Here is a 19,943-nt window from a genome sequence, read left to right on the forward strand (position 1 = left end):
TTGACAAAATCTAGCATCCACTCATGATAAAAACTCTCAGCAAATGAGAAATAGAAGGAAATCTACTCACCTTGATAAAGGACATTGACAAAAAAAACCCTATTGATAAAAAATTAAATGTTTTGTTTCTACCTTCTGAGATCAGAAGCCACAGAAAAATGTACACTGTTGCTGGGCAAGGTGGCTCACACCTGTAATCCCAGCACTTTGGGAGGCCAAGGCGGGTGAATCACGAGGTCAGGATTTCAAGACCAGCCTGGCCAACGAGGTGAAATCCCGTCTGTACTAAAAAAATACAAAAAATTAGCTGGGCATGGTGGCAGGCACCTGTAATCCAAGCTGCTGGGGAGGCTGAGGCAGGAGAATTGCTTGAACCCAGGAGGCAGAGGTTGCAGTGAGCCAAGATTGCGCCACTACACTACAGCCTGGGCGACAGTGCGAGACTCCATGTCAAAAGAAAAAGAAAAAGAAAAATGTACACTGTCACTGCTTCTATTCAACATTAGTACAATAATGTAAGGAAATGAAAGAAGGGCATCCAGATTGGGAAGGAAAAACTAAAACTGTATTTGCAGACCATGCGATCATGTATGTAGAGTATCCCGTGGACTCTACAAAAAAGCTGGTAGAGCTAGTAAGGGACTTTAGCAAGGTTACAGGTTACAAGGTAAATTTTTAAAAAACTACAATTTTATTTCTACATATTAGCAACAAACAATTGAAACAGAAATTTAAGAAATTACTATTTACAGTGGCATCAAAAACATGAAACACATAGAAAAAAATCTGACAATGCATGGGTAAGACCTGTCCACTAAAAAGACTAAAATATTGCTACTAGAAATTAATGACCCAAATAAATGAAAAAATAAACCACATTTATGGAAATGAAAGCTCAATATTGTTAAGATGCCAATTATCTCCCAAACTGATCTATAGATTCCATGTAATCTCATTCAAAATCCCAGCAGGCTTTTATTGAATAAATCAACAGTCTGATTTTTTCATTCATATGAAAATACACAGGACCTAGAAGGGCTAAAACAACTTTGCCAAAAAGAAAAAAAATTGGAAGACCAACACTCTCTGATTTCAAAACTTTTAGTAAAACTATTTTAATCAAGAGAGTATGATAAATAAAGCTATTTTAATCAGGAGAGTATGATATTGGTAAAAATATAGACAAATCAACCACACAGAGTAGAGAATCCACAAATAGACCTACACATATATGATCAATTGATTTTTTGACAAAGATACAAAGGCATTGCAATGGAGAAAGGTTTTCAGCAAATGATTCTGGAATAATTGGATATCCATATTCAATAAGTATATAAATAAATAAGTATCCTCAATTCATACCTTGCACCATATACAAACATATTCAAAAATTCATCCAAAATAGATCATAGACTTATGTCTAAAACCTAAAACTATAACACTTCTAGAATAAAACAGGAGAAAATATTTGTGATTTTGGCTTAGGTAAAGACACATCATCACTCAAAGCATGAGTCATTAAAAAATGTGACAAATTATACCACAGAATTAAGGACTTTTGCTCTTTGGAAGACACTGTTCTGAGAAAGAAAAGACAAGCCACAGACCAGAAAAAATAATTTCAAGCCGTATATTAAAGGACTTGTATTCATAATATATAGAGATTTCACAAAATCTAAATATTTAAAAATATCCAATAAAAATGGTAAAACACTTGAACACACACTTTACCAAAGAAGATATATGGATGGCAAATAAACACATGAAAAAATGTTCAGTATCATTAGTCATTAGGAACATGCAAAATTTTAAGCCATATATGAATTTATTAGAATGTCTAAAATTAAAAAAGATTGATTATACTAAGTATTGGTAAGGATGCAGCAGTTTCTTAAAAAGTTAAACATAACACCTGCCATGTGGGCCAGGACTGGAGTGAGATGACTGAGGAGACTGTCTCCTTTAAATTGCATCCTAGGTGCTTCTCTGGTTTCACCCTAGTCCTGGACTTACATGTAACTTAGCCATTCTGCTCCTTCTCTTGAACTATTATATTTGCCAAGAGTTTCACAACTTTGTTTTCACAAGTTTGTTTAAAATGGAAAAGTTGAAGTCTGAATCTCCTAGTGCTCTCTTAGCATTTCTCCAGAGCCAATAAAAATTATACAGAACATTCATTCGATTGCTATTTTACTAAGGATGCTTCCCAATTCCCTTAGGGATGGATGTTGAATTTTATCAAATAATTTTGGCATCTACTAAGATGATCATATGACTTTCTCCTTTAAACTTTTAAGACACTGAATTAAGTTTTATTTAACATGTTTTAAATTAGGAAACATTTCAAACATACTGAAAAATACAAACAATAATGTAACAGACACATATGCACCCACTACCAGTATTTATAGACATTAGCATTTTGCCATATTTGCTCAGCTCACTCTCTCTCTCTTTCTTTTTTTTTTCCAACATGGGGTCGCACTCTGTCACCCAGGCTGGAGTGCAGTGGGATGATCACTGCTTGCTGCAGCCTCCATCTCCCAGGTTTAAGCAATCCTCCCACCTCAGCCTCCTGAGTAGCTGGGCTACAGGCACATGCCACCATGCCCGGCTAATTTTTTGTATTTTTGGTAGAGATGGGGTTTTGCCATGTTGCCCAGGCTGGTTTCGAACTCATGAGCTCAAGTGATCCACCTGCCTCGGCCTCCCAAAATGCTGAGATTACAGGCCTGAGCCACCACACCCAGCCTCACTCTCTCTTTTTAGATAAACAAAATGCATACAATAAAGTTTTCCATTTTTTCCCTTTCATCCTTTCCTTTCTGTTGAACTAGCATTTCTACTGAAGTTGGTATGTGCATTATCATGAATATTTTAATACATTCTATGTGATTTTATTTTATGTTTAAAAAATTTTATATAAATGGTATCATACTGAATGTATCATTGTGCAACTTGGATTAATTTCTATTTTATGTTTTTTATTTTCCATGCTTTTAGTTTGTGTTTTTTTGCCTTCTGTGATCAATTTTTCTTCATTCCCTTTTATCTCCTCTCTTCATTTTAAAGTTATGTATTTTATTTCTATTCTGAATCCTCCTGCTGAAAAAACTAAAAAGTTGGAAAAAATACTAATTTTTTTCTCAGAAGCATTGTAGAACTGTCAAAGTAGTAAGGACTTAAGGGCCAAAATCTAAGAAAACACTGGAATCTGGAGAAAGAAGCTGAGCATGAATGTACTGAAGATGCCTTTTCTCTGAGGGAACTTGTTGATTTGAACAGATTTGAACCTTGGTTTTAGCAGATGTACGCAGGGCCTATCCAAGGAGGGGATCCTACAAGATGACCCCTCCGTAACTGAGCTAGCACCCCAAAGGGTGTCACCCTCAGAGTAAAAGAAAATCTGAAATATACTGCTATGATTTCAACTCATGTTGAAACTTAATCGTCAAGGAAACACTTTTAAGAAGTTGGCCTTTAATAGGCAGAGCCCTCATGACTGGATTAGACCATTCATGGATTAATGAGTTAATAGGTTAATAGATTAATAAATTAATGAGTTATCTTGGGAATGAGTTAATTATCACCAGAGTAGATCTGTTATTTAAAAAGGCCAGTAGGGCCACCTATCATAAACCCCTTTACCATGTGATGACCTATACTGCCTGAGGACTCTGCAAAGAGTCCCAACCAGCAAAAAGGCCCTCACCAGACGCAGTCCTTCAATCCTGGACTTCCCAGCCTCCAAAACTAAGAAATACATTTCTGGCAGGGCACGGTGGCTCATGCCTGTAATCCCAGCACTTTGGGAGGCTGAGGAGGGCAGATCATGAGGTCAGGAGTTCAAGACCAGCCTGACCAACATGGTGAAACCCTGTCTCTACTAAAAATACAAAAATTAGCTGGGCATGGTGGTGTGAGCCTGTAGCCCCAGCTACTTGGGAGGCTGAGACAGGAGAATCACTTGAACCCAGGAGGTGGAGGTTGCAGTGAGCCGAGATCACACCACCGCACTCCAGCCTGGGTGACAGAGTGAGACTCTCTCAAAAAGAACAAAGAAAAGAAAAGAAAAGAAAAAGACATTTATTTCCTTTATAAATTACCCAATCTCAGATATTTAGTTATACTACCCTCCCATACTCCCAGGGGTAGAAGGGAATATTGCCTTAACACTGAGAAGAACAGATGTAAAAAGAAAAGGAGAGAACTCCTCCCTGAAAAGTTGTGCCCCACCAAGAATTACAGAGCTGGGTTTGGATAGTCAGGGAACATGAAACCATGAAGTCGGATAATGTGGTTCTGACTGGTAGAGGAAAATTCTCACTGAAAGAAGGTAACCTTCATCCTAGGCCTCGAAGAATTCCTTTACATAATATTTTAGGGACAATAATCAGTGCACAGTAAAACATACATGTGCACATGCGCATACACACACAAACAGAAGAGGTCTCATGAGAAAAATATAGATATGAAATTTAGCAGATATATGAATTATCAGAGTCTATTTACAATTTAAAACATCAAAATACTCTAAAAAGTGATCATATTTGAAAAGAACCAATGGTATTGTATAGAAATAAATATAAAAAATGAAAAAATTAAAAAATCAGTGGACAGGCTGGGCTTGGTGGTGTGTGCCAGTAATCTCAGCTACTTGGGAGGCTGAGGTGGGAGGATTGCCTGAGCCCTAGAGCTTGAGTCCAGTCTGGGCAACATAGTGAGACTCTGTCTCTTAAAAAAATCAGTGGATAAATATAACAGCAAATTAGAAGACATATATGTTAAGAAATTATGCAGAATGCAGCATAGATAGACAAAAAAGGACATATAGAAGAAAAGTTAGAAGACATGGAGGAGACTGGGGGAATCTAACATTTTTAAATCAGAGTTATAAAGGAAGAGGAAGGAGAGAAATAATGACTAAGGATGTTCCAGAACTAATGAAGAAATTCATTTCAGATGACTTGGCCATCTCACTATAGACCTCAAATGTTTGCAACACAGGCTATTCCATTTTAAAAACACTACTCCACTCATCATCTACAAATTAGAAGCTTCATTTATGTGTTGCTTATTTAATATGTCATTTAAAATTCCACTTTCATACCTGATAAATTGCAGCTGTAGCCATCTGGGCCAATATTAAGTTCAAAAAGCAGGCAAGTTTCAGGTGGGCCATTCTATAATAAGAAATTAACACCTTGATGCTCTATGGATATTTTAGTATACAAATATTATTGTTAAAGGGTGGTGGTGGTATTTAACATTTTCCATACTAAAATTATTGCTGCCATCTTTTATGGTGTGGAACTCTGAAACATCGGCAACTCATTTGTCTGTAATTCAGAGGGGACACAAATTACTTTCTGAAGACAATCTCATCCTTACTCCTAGTACTTTATTTCTTTGGCACAACTCCAAGTACCAGGTGGACTGACTTTCTATCCATGCAGCTTTTTTCATGTTTTAATATTCGCCAGAAAATGTCAATGCTACCCCCCAGCTCTGCTGATTATTAAAACATAAGGCTCTGTACTTAATTAGTGACAATGAATAGATGTTTTCTAGGTATTTCTCAGGAGAGTTAATCTCAAATTCAGAGCTGTTCACTGTATTTTAAAAGCTCAGTTGAAAGAAACACTAAGGAGGGCCATTGGAAGGATTTGCAATTCATTCATTTTTCTGGATACAAGAAAATCTACCTCTGGATTAAGACATACCATACGTAGAATCTTGCCTACGATGACCCAATAGAGAAATTATTTTCTGGTTTTAATTTAAGCAGTTTTGCTTTTCCAAGAAATTGATTTGCTTTCTGCATTATAGACAACATATCTATTTATGGTCCAGTACCTTACTACTACTGCTTTAGGGCTTAAACTTAGGGAGACAGGATGTACTCATAGCTTTCAATTCTGTTTTTGACATGGTCACTTTGCTGTAGTTACAGACTCATCAAAATGGCCATGGTTATGACAAAATATAAATTCATTTTTATTGTTTATACCTCATTCCTTATACTCACTTCATTCCTGAGCCTCATCACATTTCTGATCTTCACCCCAGCTGAGGATGTCAGTAATTGCAGGAGGCTCAGGAATGGGCTGAAAACAGTCATTTTGCACAATGTGTCAAAATGAGAAAAAAAAAATGTATAAGAGTTTCTATTTTAGTCTGTACCAAAATGTACCCTAGTCAAAATGATTGCATCAAAATTTTAATTACTCAGGAGACTATTAATATAACAAATGCCAAATTCATTTAACAAACTTTTATTGTGTCTCAGCTATGGGTTAGGCATTTGGTACATGAAAGTGATAATGAGATACTACAAGATAAACCCAAATTGATAGCAAAGAAATTAATCTAATATTTGAGAGTGGAACTAGCAGAATCCATACATAATAGAAGTAACCAACTACCTATAAAGAAGTAGAAGGGTCTGTGTGTAAATCAGTAACTAAGGAATTCTGGAAAGAAAGTTAAAATGAAATTCATTGAGCATATTTATTAGGAGCTGGTCCTGTGTTTTTCCCTGAGTGAGGAGTGCCCAAAACTTCAAACAAGATAAAAAGAGAATAGTCTCAGGAAAAGATGAATGTATTGCTATGCTATAATTCAATCCAGCTCAATCTAATCAATTTTACCATACTTTGGTAGAAGAAATATTTTAATAAAGACATACTGTTCTGCATGGCTCCTGTAGTGGTGCAATAGACCAAAAAATGCAAAGAATGCTTGCCATTTCTTCCTTTATGTGTTTATGCATTGTCAAACATTCACAGAGGCTTGGTGTAGGTTTTGTGATAAGCACTGAAAATGTAAAGACCAATAAGACACAGTCTTCACTCACAACAAACTTACAGTCTAGTAGAGAGCAACAGACCAGAAAACCAATCATTATATTATAGGCTGACTATGACTGTAACTATTAATAATAATTACATGCTGTATTAGTCAGCTATGGACACAATACTGCATAAGAATGCAGTGATTTAAAATAGCAGTTGTATTCTCTAGGTCTGTGGGCTAGATAGGTAAGACTCCAACCCCTGGGTTTTGGGATCTCGGATACAGGTTGGGTTTAGGTCAGCTCCATATGCTCCTCATCTTTGGACCAGAAGCTGCCTGGGGTATGTGGTCTGTTCCATGTGTCTCACTCAGGGACTAGGCTGAATAATCAGCAGCAACCTGGGAAATACTCTTCACGTAACTGGAACAGGAGGGCAAGCTCAAGCACACAGCATATGTCAAACCTCTGAATTACAGATGCTGACATCCCATTGGCCAAAACCCAAAACATATAACCAAGACTAATGTCAATAGGATAGGAAAGAAACTATAATTGGAGTCTACAGGAGCAAATATTTGCTGAATAATAATCCAAACTCACACATACACAGTGCAACTGGAAAAAATAGAGAAGGATTATATAAGTCAAAGTTCTTGATTATAACCAGTAGAAACAGACTCTGGAATATTTAAGCAGAAAAGGCATTTACTAAGGAGCCCTATTGATTAGTACATAAAGTCTCTTGAAAGGTCTGAAAACCAGTCCCAGAGACTATGCAACCAGGTACAACTTCCAAAATCATACAAAAGTAGGCTGGAGAAGACACCACTGTTATTGCCAGTAGCACAGACACTCCCACTATAACTGCCCACACTACTAATACAATACTGTTGCTAGAACTACTGGCACTATTGCCTCTAAAAATTGATTTTAGCTGCCTTTTTTGTTGCTATACATTGTCAGAGTTCTGAAAAAGATGCTCTTTTTCATGCCATTAGCTTCTAATTCAAAATCTGGAACATATGTATTTGATTGGCAGATCCTAGATCACATGCACATGCTCTGATTACAGGGGATGTGGGAAAGCAAGCATGTGGCTTTTTCAGTTTTTAAAGAGGGGGAGCCTCCATCTCATAATGGCAACATCTCAAACACAGGGAGGGGACTCAGATGCTGTGCGGCAAGAAAGAAGAATGAGGAATTTCCATTATAAGCACACAGATGGAGGCAGAGGCATCAGGAAAGTCTTCCAGAGTAGATTAGGAGCTAGAGAGTTCAGAAAGAAGTAGTAACAATGTAGCTAGAGAGTTCAGAAGAAGTAGTAACAATGGCCTTTGAAATAGAAAGAGTCATGAGAAAATGGCACACTTGTGGATGTGCAATAGTTTAGTACAGCTTAAGTACAACGTATGGGGATGGATGTGTATGGAGCAGTCATGGAAGAGTGTCATGAGATTGTTGGTGAAAGAAATAGGAGATACATCATGAAAGCCTCGATTTTTTGTTTGTTTGTTTGTTTTGTTTTTGTTTTTGTTTGAGATGGAGTTTTTGCTCTGTGGCCCAGGCTGGAATGCAACAGTGCAATCTCGGCTCACTGAAACCTCTGCCTCCTGGGTTCAAGTGATTATCCTGCATCAGCCTCCTGAGTAGCTGGGATTACAGGCGCCCACCACCATGCCTGGCTAATTTTTGTATTTTTAGTAGAGACGAGGTTTCACCATGTTGCCCAGGCTGGTCTCGAACTCTTGACCTCAGGTGATCCGCCTGCCTCAGCCTCCCAAAGTGTTAGGATTACAGACATGAGCCATGGTGCCCAGCGAAGCCTTGTGTGTTATGTAATGTTATTTGGTCAGGTTATAATGTAGAAGAAAGAGAAAATCGGTATTTCATATAGAAAGGTATTTAATTCAGGGAAATATAACATTGGCAGAAAAACTGGAAGAATAGAAATCAAGGGGCTGCTATAATTTCATAGCTGAGATCTAGGGTTCAGGAAGCTGCTGCTGCTGTTGCCATTGTGGCTGCATCAGTTGCCTCTCACATCCGTGAAACTGGTGAATAGATATCAGGACTCCAAGTTTAACTACTGCAATTGTCTCTTAACACCAGCATCTTCATAACTTTGCTTGCCAGTATCAACAACAACAGAATATCGCCTCTACCTCATTTTTGTCTTCCAAATCTGGTGGTAGTGCATCAAATTGGCAGAATCTACTACATCTAGAGCTCCGTGGCACTATTGTATGGGGAATATAGGGTTTTTTTGTTTGTTTATTATTTATTTATTTATTTATTTATTTTTAGATTTCCATCATCTCTGATTAGGAGAATGGAGAGAAATTAAAGTAGTCAATCCATAGTGTCTAACACACCATGTATGTCATTTTATGTATGAAGTTTATCTCAAGGACTATGAAAACAGTTAATATATATCTAAAGTATGGATATTACACACTTAGATTTGCTTTCTGAAAAGTTGTTTCTGCGACACTGGAAGTAATTAATTACAAGAGTATACAATAAAATATTTTTGTAATAACTCAAGTGAGATAGGGTAGAATAACTAGGAATTGAGAGTAAAGTAAGTGCTGGGGAAATACAGAGAAGGTAGAATCTTCAGAACATGGTACAGGGTCAATTAGTTATACTGGGTTGGAGAAAGAGAAGATGAGGTTTACTCTCAGTTTTCAGAGTTGGATAACTGAAGAAGTGGTGATATGATTCAACAAAATGGAATAGAGAAAGAAAAAGAGAAAGAAGCATAATTAGTTCTAGAAATGTTGAGCTTTTAAGTCCTGTAGGACAGTTAAAAGGAGATTTCAAGTTTGTGATAAGATATATGGCTCTGATGCTTTGGAGAGGGATGTGCTTTGAAGGTATAAATTCAGAAATTATGGGCATATATATAAAAGTCAGTATCACAGGAAAATTCAATGACATTGTAGTTGGATAACTAACACTAGCTACTAAAACAAATTACCAAAAATTCTTGGTGGCTTAAGATAATAAGGTTTATTTTCTACGCACCTCATGGTTCAGAGTAATCCTATGATTTTGGTGGGGGAGATATTTCTGTTCCATCAACCATTCAGAAACCCCAGGTTACTTCTTTGCAGTAGCTCCCATGTCTTCTAGAGCTCAAAATACATTGGTTGATCCTCTGCATCTGACTGACCCAAGAACCAAAAAAGCCTGGGAGAATGTTAACAAGTTTTAGGGGCCAGGCTAGAAGTAATGTTAGAATGGAGCTTCTCCAGCTGGGTGCAGTGGCTCATGCCTGTAATCCCAGCACTTTGGGAGACCAAACCGGGTGGATCACCTGAGATCAGGAGTTTGAGACCAGCCTGGCAAACATGGTGAAACCCCCATCTCTACTAAAAATACAAAAGTTAGCCAGGTGTGGTGGTACACACCTGTAATCCCAGGTACTTGGGAGGCTGAGGCAGAAGAATTGCTTGAACCTGGGAGGCAGAGGTTGCAGTGAGCCAAGATTGCACCACTGCACTCCAGCCACGGTGACAACAGCGAAACAACATCTCAAAAAAAAAGAAAAAAGAAAAAAATGGAGCTTCTCAAACTATCCGTAGGAAAGGACCAATTAAAAAAAATTCCAATCTGCTGCAGACCATTACTTTTGTAAAAGACAATAAAAATGTTGTGATGTTGTGAGCATAGAGGGAACATATCTCAAAATAATAAAAGCCACATATGAAAACTCACAGCCAACATTTTACTGAAAAGTTAAAAGCATTCCTCTTAAGAACTGGAACACATGAGGATGCCCACTTTCACCACTCCTATTCAATATAGTACTGAAAATACTAGCTAGTCCAATCAGGCAAGAGAAAGAAATAAAAGGCATCTGAATTGGAAAAGAGAAAGTCAAATTATCTCTGTTTGCTGATAACATGACCTTATATTTAGAAACTCCTAAAGACTCCTCCAAAAGACTGCTAGATTTGATAAATGACTTCAGTAAAGTTTCAAGATACAAAATCAACATATGAAAATCAGTAGCATTTCTATACTCCAATAACAGTCAAGCTGAGAACTGGATCAATAACTCAATTCCATTTACAATGGCTGCAAAAGGAAAAAAGAAATAAGATACCTAGGAATACATTTAACCATGGAGGTGATATATCTCCACAAGAAGAATTATAAAACACTGATGAAGGAAATTGTGTATGACACAAATAGAAAAACAACCCATGGATTGGAAGAAACAGTATCACTAAAATGACCATACTGCCTAAAGCAATCTATGAATTCAGTGCAATTCCCATCAAATTACCAATGTCATTTTTCACAGAATTAGAAAAAACAATCTTCAAATTCTTATAGAACCAATGCCGGGCATGGTGGCTCACGCCTATAATCCCAACAGTTTGGGAGGTGGAGGTGCACATTGCTTGATCCCAGGAGTTTGAGAACAGCCTGGGTAATATAGCAAGACCCCACCTCTACAAAGAATTTAAGAAAACTTAGCGGGGTGTGGTGGCATGTGTCTGTAGTTCAGCTACTTGGGAAGCTGAGGTGGGAGGATCACTTGAGTCCTGGAGGTTAGGTTGCAGTGAGCTGTGATTGTGCCACTGCACTCCACCTGAGACTGTCTCAAGAAAAAAAACATCTTATGGAATTAAAAAAAAAAAAAAAAAAAGCCTGAAGAGCCAAAGCAATCCTAAGCAAAAAGAGCAAGGCTGGAGGCATACATTATCTGATGTCAAAATATACTATGAGGTTACAGTAACCAAAACAACAAGGTACTACTATAAAAACAGACACATAGATCCATGGAACAGTATAGAGAGCCCAGCAATAAAGCCACATACCTACCACCAATTGACCTTTGACAAAGTCAACAAAAGTACACACTAAGGAAAAGACACCCTATTCAATATATGGTGCTGGGAGCCGCTGTTACAGGATTGAATTGTCACTGCTGGAGTGATGAAAAGTTGCTGGATTCATCATGACAGAAGATAAAGAAAAAACAGGCAAACAGGAAGGAGCAAAGCCCTTCTTCCTCCTCCAGTCTTCCAGTCTTTCTTTAGTTCCCCCTTTTGGCAGAGCCTAACAGCAACTGGAAAAGCACAAAGTTGTTTTGCAGAGTCCTAGCTCCCAGCATCACAAAGCAAGAAGGGTGGCTGTGGAACTGGAATAAATAGTAGTTTAACATGCCCACAAGCCAAGGATACAGCTGTAGGTAAAACCCTAGAGAGGGTATATTCAGCTTGATCCTACAGGGAAATTCTGGAGTGTAAGTTATGTGTCTAAGTTGTTCCTACCCAAGACAGGGGGAGCTAAAGTTTCCATACTCCTGTATTTATCAGTCATTGGTTAAGAACTGCGCTTGAGGAATATAATTTCCCAGGGACTTCTAGTCCTTGTGAAAGAATGCAAAGTAGTTCCAAAAGCCTAAGGACAGTCCTGTGAAAAAGAGTTGCAGATCCCAGCTGTTGAAAATAGAAGCACAGTGAAACTTCAGGTAATGGGAACACTCAAAAAAGGTAGATAAATATCATCTACCTTTAAATACTGAAGCATCAACAGTATTTATTCTGCAGACATAGTTCTAAAAGCTGCCTTATTTTTCTGCTTTTTTGACTAAATTTTTCTCATTTTCAATTTAATGGCCATTACTTTGAGGCTATCTGAAATAATAGGTGCTATCTGAAACACGTGTAATCTGATCTTTTCCTAAGTGCAAGTCACTTTTTTCAAATTCTACTGGTGCTTCCTTGCTCAAAGTCTTTTAAAGTCACATCTCTGTTTGGAATGTAGAAGAAGTAGTGTTTTCCAACCCTGCAAAGTCCCCCATTGATGGACTCTCTCTATTCCCTTTCATTTCTGTTCGTAATGTCAGGGCTCAGAGAACAACACCTCAAAGTATGGTGCTTTGGGGTGTGCTGAGCACTTCTGAATTAAAGAAAATTGGAAAGGCTTAGAAGTTGCCCCAGAACAAAGGACTTTCTAACATTCTTCTGTCCCCCCAACCCCCAAACACAGGGAGAGGCTCTCCCTGGAAGTTCCCTTATCTTACAGAAGAAAAGTTTTTTCAAAAGAAATGCAATTGTTCTAAAGCCTCCTCCCTAGGAATCTCATCAAATAACCAGCCAAGATTAACCATAAGAAGAGAAAAGACTAAAAGTCATCATCATGCCCAGACAGACTGTTCCTCTATTCTTCTCAGGGCAACTGAGATTACCTGGGAGACTTTATCTGCATAAGAAGACCATCTTTGTTCATTTCTGTTGCTCAAGCTGGAATGTAGTGGCAGGATCATGGCCCACTGTAGCCTTGAACTCCTGAACTGAAGGAATCCTCCTGCCTCAGCCTCCTCAGTAGCTGGGACTACAGGTACACACCACACCTGGCTGCTGCTGTTCTTACAATAGTAACCTGGAGTAACCTGATATTAACCAATCAGTTTTCTTTCTATTATTCTGTCTCACTGCCCCACCTTACAAGGAAAGTAACTTTGAAATGACCAACTTGCTTTTTGTTGTTTCTTCTTTCTTCAGCCCTTTTTCTGTCTATAAAGCCAACCACATCTGCTCCATTCATGGGAACACCTATTCTATCCGTGTTCTATTGCCCCTCACCTTCCTTCAACTTTTTGCCACCTCCCCCAGAGCTCGGAGGAACTTTGTCCCAGACCATTGTCTGTTCTTTGAGCTCATTCATGTCTTCTCAAAATAATTTGCTACCCCTCAAAATTGCTTACGTCCTCTATTTTCTTCTCCCCTATGAAGCGAGTACTTGAGTGTCAACTGTCTGGCCCTTCTTTGAGTCTTATGTTTTGTATGACTCTTGTGCACAGTATCACGTTAATACCTTTGTATGCCTTTTCTCCTGTTATTCTCTCTATTGTTGGTAATTTCATCAGACTCAAACCTTCAGATGTGAAAAATTTCCTTTGCCCCCAACAATAAACTGGTTAATTCTGTTCTATGCTAATCTCCTTCTGATAATGTCTTGCTAAAAACATAAAAAATCACCAACATCTACCATTAATATTGCTTTCTGAACTCCTCCCTTAGCTTTACAAGTTATGTAGATACTAATCTGCCTTGTGAGATATTGTAAGCAAGAGTTTAGCCACCGCCTAATGTGAACCTTCAGCTGTCCACCCTCCTACATCTATTTCCTCAATTCCCACCTGATTACTGTGCTAAGCTAATGACACATATTTTAGTTTTTTGTTATTGTAGGCCATCGCTATTGTTAATCAGAGTTAGTGATTTTAGCTATTGCAACAAACCACCCTCAAATCTCAGGGTCATAACCCAATAAAGATTTATTTTTTGCTCCAATCAGTCCAATGAGGATAAGTGTGTTGATACAATTATTAAGAAACCCAGAGTCCTTCTATTTAATGTTTCTGCCATCCCCCAGCTTCTCAGAGTTTTCTGTATCTGGCTGACTGGTGTGTGAAAAACAAACAGGAACTATAAATTACTGGAAGTTTTAAGGTCAGGCTTACATGGGAGGGTCACTGCTTCTGTTTACATTCCACTGTCCAGAATTAGTCACACAGCCCAATATAAAGGTAAGATAGCTGGGAAACATAGGTTTCCTGGGTGCAAAGAGGAAAATAAGATGGTGAATATGTATCATTATCTCTGTCACACTTAACGATGATTTCAGTTGCAGGTAACAGAAAATTCAACTCAAATTGGCTTTGTTGGGGAGGAAAAACTTTTCCTTCTACCTTTTGAGGTTCTATAATTGGGGGCCTGTGAATTAAACTGACAAAGGACAAGAGAAGACAGATTTTAATCACATATATGTAAGGGAGATCACAAAGAAGTGTGACTCCAGAGGCTGGTTAGAATTTGGGGCTTATAGACTGATACTTCCCTGAAGGGGAGGGGGAGAAAAGCACTTATGGGAAAACAAATGACTTCTTAGAAGGGGAAGGAGCGGAAAGGGCACTTATGGAAACGACTTTCAGGAAAGATAAATGGGCCCTTTGGAGAATAGATGGGAGATATCATAGTTTTTTGACAATGTCTGTTTAGATGTGGTGACAATTCTCACAGTCTCTGACGGTGACTCAATCTTCCTTGGTTGCTCCCTGGAGGGAATTTATAACAATTGAGTTCTTTTGGGTTCTTTTGAAAGGCTCTGCTTTTAGGTAGATAAGGGATTTCAGGAACTTAAACATATTCAGCTCAAAATAATTTTTATGCCACAATGGCTTGTTCTGGATCCCTTCAGCTTAAACAACAAAGGGAATTTATTGGCTTATAAACCAGAGAAGTCTAGAGGTAGTATGGGTTCCGGTGATGTTTTATTTGAAGGTTTATGATTCTCTCAGGGATTGGCTTCCATTCCCTATGATTGATTCTCCCAACCATTCCTCCTCCACGTGTTGGTTTTATTTTCAGTTGGCTCTACTTAGTAGCAAAGGAAAAAAAAAAAGAGAGAGAGAGAGAGAGAATGTAGCTCTTCCAGTATTTACATTTGAATGCTATACTATTCAGAGAAAAAAAATAACTTCTCTGTTCTTTGCTATAAAACAAAAATCCTAGGCTTCCCTCTGATTGGCCTCTGAAACAAAACTAGTTCAAAGGGTGAGGATAACTCTGATAACTTTTGGCCAGTTGGACAATTCTTGGACCTGTTATGGGGTGTATTACGTCTGTCCAAATTGCATAGATGAACACAAAGTACTTGTGGAATGAGAGCTGGGAGATCACCCATATTCATTGCAGTAATCCAGGTAGGGATATGGAGCATAATCTCACTTAAGGAGAATGAGTACTGTGAGGATATCTATAGCAAGTGTGTAACATGTAAAATAGGCTGAGAACGTAAGTCAGAGAAGCTCGTAAAAAACGATGGGAAAGTTCAGACAGTAAGTCAGGAGAACCAAAAGAATGGCGTTCTAGAGGCCAAGGGCGTATGATGTCAGAAGTTTGAAGTATGATGTCAGAAGTTTGAAGTATGATGTCAGAATCATCCAAATAACTTCCTGTGTGCTGATTCTATACTCACGATTCATCTTTTGTAATTTGGCTTCTCATGTAAATGTTCCTTTGAATGAAAATGTTAACCAGCTTTCTGGTCTCCATGGCAGTTGTGTTTTTCATGAACAACAACAAAAAACAATTGCAATTCTCATTTACACATCAGTCTCAGTAAGTTTGGTTGGTATGAATCATCCCGCAGGATTCAAATTAGTTCTGGAGACTGGCAACATTGAGCTTTTGTCTCTACAAAGTGAGGACTAGACTCTAGAATACAGAGTGCAATCTTCTCTTTCATCCTGTTACAAATAAAAATAATAGGATGCCATCATTTTGTTTTATTTTTTATTTTTATTTTTTATTTTCATAGGTTTTTGGGGAACAGGTGGTGTCTGGTTACATGAATACGTTCTTTAATGGTGATTTCTGAGATTATGGCGCACCCATCACCCGAGCAGTATACACTCTACCCAATGTATGGTCTTTCATGCCTCACTCCCCTCCCACGCTCTTCGCGGAGTCCCCAAAGTCCACTGTATCATTACTATGCCTTTGCATCCCTACAACTTAGTTCCCACTTATGAGAACATACAATGTTTGGTTTTCCATTCCTGAGTTACTTCACTTAAAACAATGGTCTCCAATTCCATCCAGGTTGCTGCGACTGCCATTATTTCATTCCTTTTTATGAGGATGCCATTGTTTTGGACCAAACTCCTGCACTAAGCCCCAACAGACTAGACTAAAAATCAACATGGAGTTACCCATGCTCACAAAACTGAAACTGAGTTGTTATGTGGCCTTCTGAGAAATCAGGAGAGAGGTAACAGCCTAATTTCCCAAACAGGCCAGTTTAAACCTTCAATCCCCATAATAATGAAGTTCCCTGTTTTAACTCTTGTTTGTTTGTTTTTGAGACAGAGTCTTGATCTGTTGCTCAGGCTGGACTGCAGCAGCAGGATCATGGCTCACTGCAGCCTTGAACTCCTGAACTGAAGGAATCCTCCTGCCTCAGCCTCCTCAGTAGCTGGGACTACCGGTACACACCACCACACCCGGCTGCTATTGTTCTTACAATAGTAACCTGGAGCAACCTGATATTAACCAATCAGTTTTCTTTCTATTATTCTGTCTCACTGCCCCACCTTACAAGGAAAGTAACTTTGAAATGACCAACTTGTTTTTTGTTGTTTCTTCTTTCTTCAGCCCTTTTTCTGTCTATAAAGCCAACCACATCTGCTCCATTCAAGGGAACACCTATTCTGTTTTATGGAATGAAGTGGTGCCTGAATCTAGAACTGCAATAAAGCCAAGTGAGATCTTTAAATTCGTTGTAATTTTGCCTGACACTGTAGCATGCTTTGCTAACCTGTAGGGACTGTATTTGAAAAACGACGTCTTAAGAATATTTCAAGGTTTTGGAATTTTTAAACTTTCCATGTTTGCTGTTTTGACTATTTTCTGTCTTTTCCTGTAAAGTTTATTTTCAGGGCCAGCAGGAAAGGGAAAGCTGGGTAGATGATCCCAGGCCCATTTGGGAGAAGGCTAGGTCATGGTTACCTCCAAGTACACAAGATCTGTAGGAGTGATCCAGGTGGCCTTTGGGGAAGATTAATTTGGGGGCAGTAATCAACATGGAGACTACAATAATGATAAACACTTGAGGAAAGCTAGGGAAAGCTGGATGAGAGAGAAGAAACTGAATTCAAATAGGAAGACGAATTAGCAAGATTCAGTGATTGAACAGGGTGTCTGTTAAGGATCCTACCAGGCAAGATTTCAAGTCTTGGTCATTCACAAGCTGCACCAGTAATGCCATTGCTCTTGAGAAGACAATCAGTTTAGGAAACTTTCCTTACAGATCAGAATACAACTTTTAGCAAGTATTTATGCAAGCAGTATCTTGGCAAGTGTTCTTCTTGTAAATTCTTATACTTCTCGTTGTCATAACTTTTGAAAATGCTATTACAGGTTAATATCCAGATGGCAGAATTAGGAATTAGAGTGTGAAAGTTAATCATTCGATTTGGGTCACTCTTGTCATAGCCAACTAAGAGTGGAGAAGCCAGTGGTGGGGGAAGCAGGGCACATAACATTGTTCCAAGAATAGAATTCTCTGCAAGCCTGGCTGCTGAAACCACCTGCTGTTACCTGAAGTAAGTTTTATCTTCAGGTTTTAGCTTCTGAAAGAACCTGCTGCAGCTGTAGGGCAAGTTTTACCAACCCCCTTCACTCACCAATCAGAACTAACCAGCTGCCCAAAACTTTACTGTCAATGAACTTTCTGGAAAAACAATAGATAACTTTTTTTTTTTTTAAATAAAACCCTCCAACTCCTCTTTGTTCTTCTCACATACTGAAGACCACCCTGTATTTGTAATAACCTGAACTTGCAATTACTGTGTCCCAAATGAAACGCTAAATGTAGAGATTCGTCTCTTCGTATTTGACTTCGACAGGGTCGCAAGCAAAACCACACATTTAAAACAGACTTGGTAAAATCAGCCAATTATGAAAAGAAACGGACGATTCCTTTTTCTCTTCTGATTTAGTCTTCGCCCCGCAGCCTCCACGATTCTTTCGAACGGCGGTTCTACCCCGTGACCTTTTCACTTTCCAAGTCAACGGACTGGACACACGCGGAGGACCCGGAACGCACGGCTCCTCGCCTGCAAATTCCGAGCAGTCCGGATTTTGGGGCTGCCGCCCGGCCACACCAACTAGCAGCTCGCACCCACATGGTGACCGGGCCCTGGCCCTCGCCCCCGACCGGCGCGTGGGTCTTCGAGGGCCCGCGACGCGGCGCACATGTCGGTGCCCGCCTCCCGCGTCGGCGACAAGACAGGGAGCTCGGACACGGGGAGTCTGACCCGGAGCCTACCCATGAGGCAGCGCGCCGGCTGCATGAGAGCCCCCCCTTTCCACGGCTCGGCTGCCAGCTCCGCAATGGGAGCCGCCGCCGTCGCCGCAGTGTAGTTTTTCGTGCTCCTCCTTTTCCTCCTCCTCTTTCTCCTCCTCCTCAGGGCTCCAGTCAGGCCGATCCGCTCCGCTCACGGTAAGCGCCCCCCGCCCCCGCCCGCCCTGCGCTGCAGCAGGCAGAGGCCCTCCCGCGCGGCCTGCGCCGCCTCACTCCGGGGGCGCTGGACTGGGGGTCTTGAGGCCGGCGCGGGTCGTCGGGAGCGCCCAGGGCGCGGGGGAGGAGACCGGCTGCGCGGCGGCGGCCGGACCGCCATCTTGCGTCGGCCCAGGCGGGGGAGGAGGGATCCCGGCGCGACGCGGCAGCCGCCTCGGCTGCTGCAGGCCTGGGCCGCGCGGGCCGCCGCCTTCTGTTCCTCCACCACCTCCCCTCCCAGGCCTATGCGCCTGTAATGCCCCAGCCTGGTTTTGGCTTTTCTCTCTGGAGGCAACTCCCTTTGGTACATTTTGTGCCGATGTTTGGCCAAGACCCATGCTTCTCACACCACAGCCCACCCCCGTGTCTCTTCAGTCGTAGGAAAGGAGACCAAAAGGGGGTTCGGGATTTGCAGGCACAGGGCCCCTCATTTGGCCCAGATGACCGGTCGTTCCACGTTTGCACCCTCATTTTTGTCAAAGGGACCTCCCCTGCTCTGCCATAGAATTCCCGTTATTGTCTACAGAAGAAGGGCCCTGAGGAGAAACGTGGAGTTGGAGACACAATTTTCTGAGCTTTGCAAGGTTCACTTACTGAGACGGAAAGAATGATCTCACTCTGAGGTTTTAGCCTGCTCCAGCGGTGGAAGGAGTTCCTCCCAACTTATCTCAAGTTTTAACGCTTTTAAGGAGAAATCTGCTGGAGAGGAAAAACGTCAAGGTGAACCCGCTTCTGCAAGCACGGGAGACCTTTGGCCAAGAGTCTTTGTTTGCGAAGATTCGTTAGTTTAAAAAAAAAAAACTGTCATCTTAAATATTTGGCTTTATTGTTTTCAGGTTTGGACAGAATTTGTCTTTTTTAGTGCCATGAAACATAAAATGGAACGCTGGAAGGAGAGTTTTAAAGCACAAAAGCTGCCTCTTAGCATCTGTAAGGTGTCCTGCTTTGGGGGACTACTGTGCCAACTCCAGCTGTCTCCACGCAGAAACTTAACCAGGGAAGGCACTGGTTTGCTTATACCATTGTTAGGGCTGTGCGCCTCTGATGTTTTAACATCATT

At 40.1% G+C, this 19,943-nt stretch overlaps 2 protein-coding genes across 11 annotated transcripts in view; both read left to right on the forward strand.

The window, feature by feature from the left end:
* The first annotated feature begins 586 nt into the window (after positions 1-586).
* On the forward strand, positions 587-18,830 carry LOC139364028 (uncharacterized). The gene is made up of 4 exons (XM_071099252.1): positions 587-667; positions 8,906-9,037; positions 17,818-17,927; positions 18,338-18,830. Exons 1-4 carry the CDS (start codon positions 587-589, stop codon positions 18,828-18,830), a joined length of 816 nt encoding a protein of 271 aa, XP_070955353.1.
* Positions 18,702-19,943, forward strand: part of LOC105489777 (zinc finger protein 280D) — a 97,134-nt gene continuing 95,892 nt past the window's right edge. For 5 of the 10 annotated variants that reach the window (XM_011754866.3, XM_011754867.3, XM_071066800.1 and 2 more), the window contains exon 1: positions 18,702-18,826. The gene's annotated coding sequence lies outside the window, so the exon portion shown is untranslated. The remainder of the gene's footprint in view (positions 18,827-19,943) is intronic. The other 5 variants (XM_011754875.3, XM_011754894.3, XM_011754903.3 and 2 more) reach the window with 3 other exon arrangements.

The sequence above is a fragment of the Macaca nemestrina genome, chromosome 7 (assembly GCF_043159975.1).
Source record: "Macaca nemestrina isolate mMacNem1 chromosome 7, mMacNem.hap1, whole genome shotgun sequence".
NCBI lineage: Eukaryota > Metazoa > Chordata > Mammalia > Primates > Cercopithecidae > Macaca > Macaca nemestrina.

What these genes read in the sequence shown, in the direction of transcription:
- LOC139364028 (XM_071099252.1), top strand. Translation starts at nt 587, where the DNA reads ATGTATGTAGAGTATCCCGTGGACTCTACAAAAAAGCTGGTAGAGCTA. An exon ending in GCAAGGTTACAGGTTACAAG is followed by an intron (nt 668 to 8,905) that starts GTAAATTTTTAA and finishes TCTTAACACCAG; the next exon opens with CATCTTCATAACTTTGCTTG. An exon ending in ACCACCTGCTGTTACCTGAA is followed by an intron (nt 17,928 to 18,337) that starts GTAAGTTTTATC and finishes TTCGCCCCGCAG; the next exon opens with CCTCCACGATTCTTTCGAAC.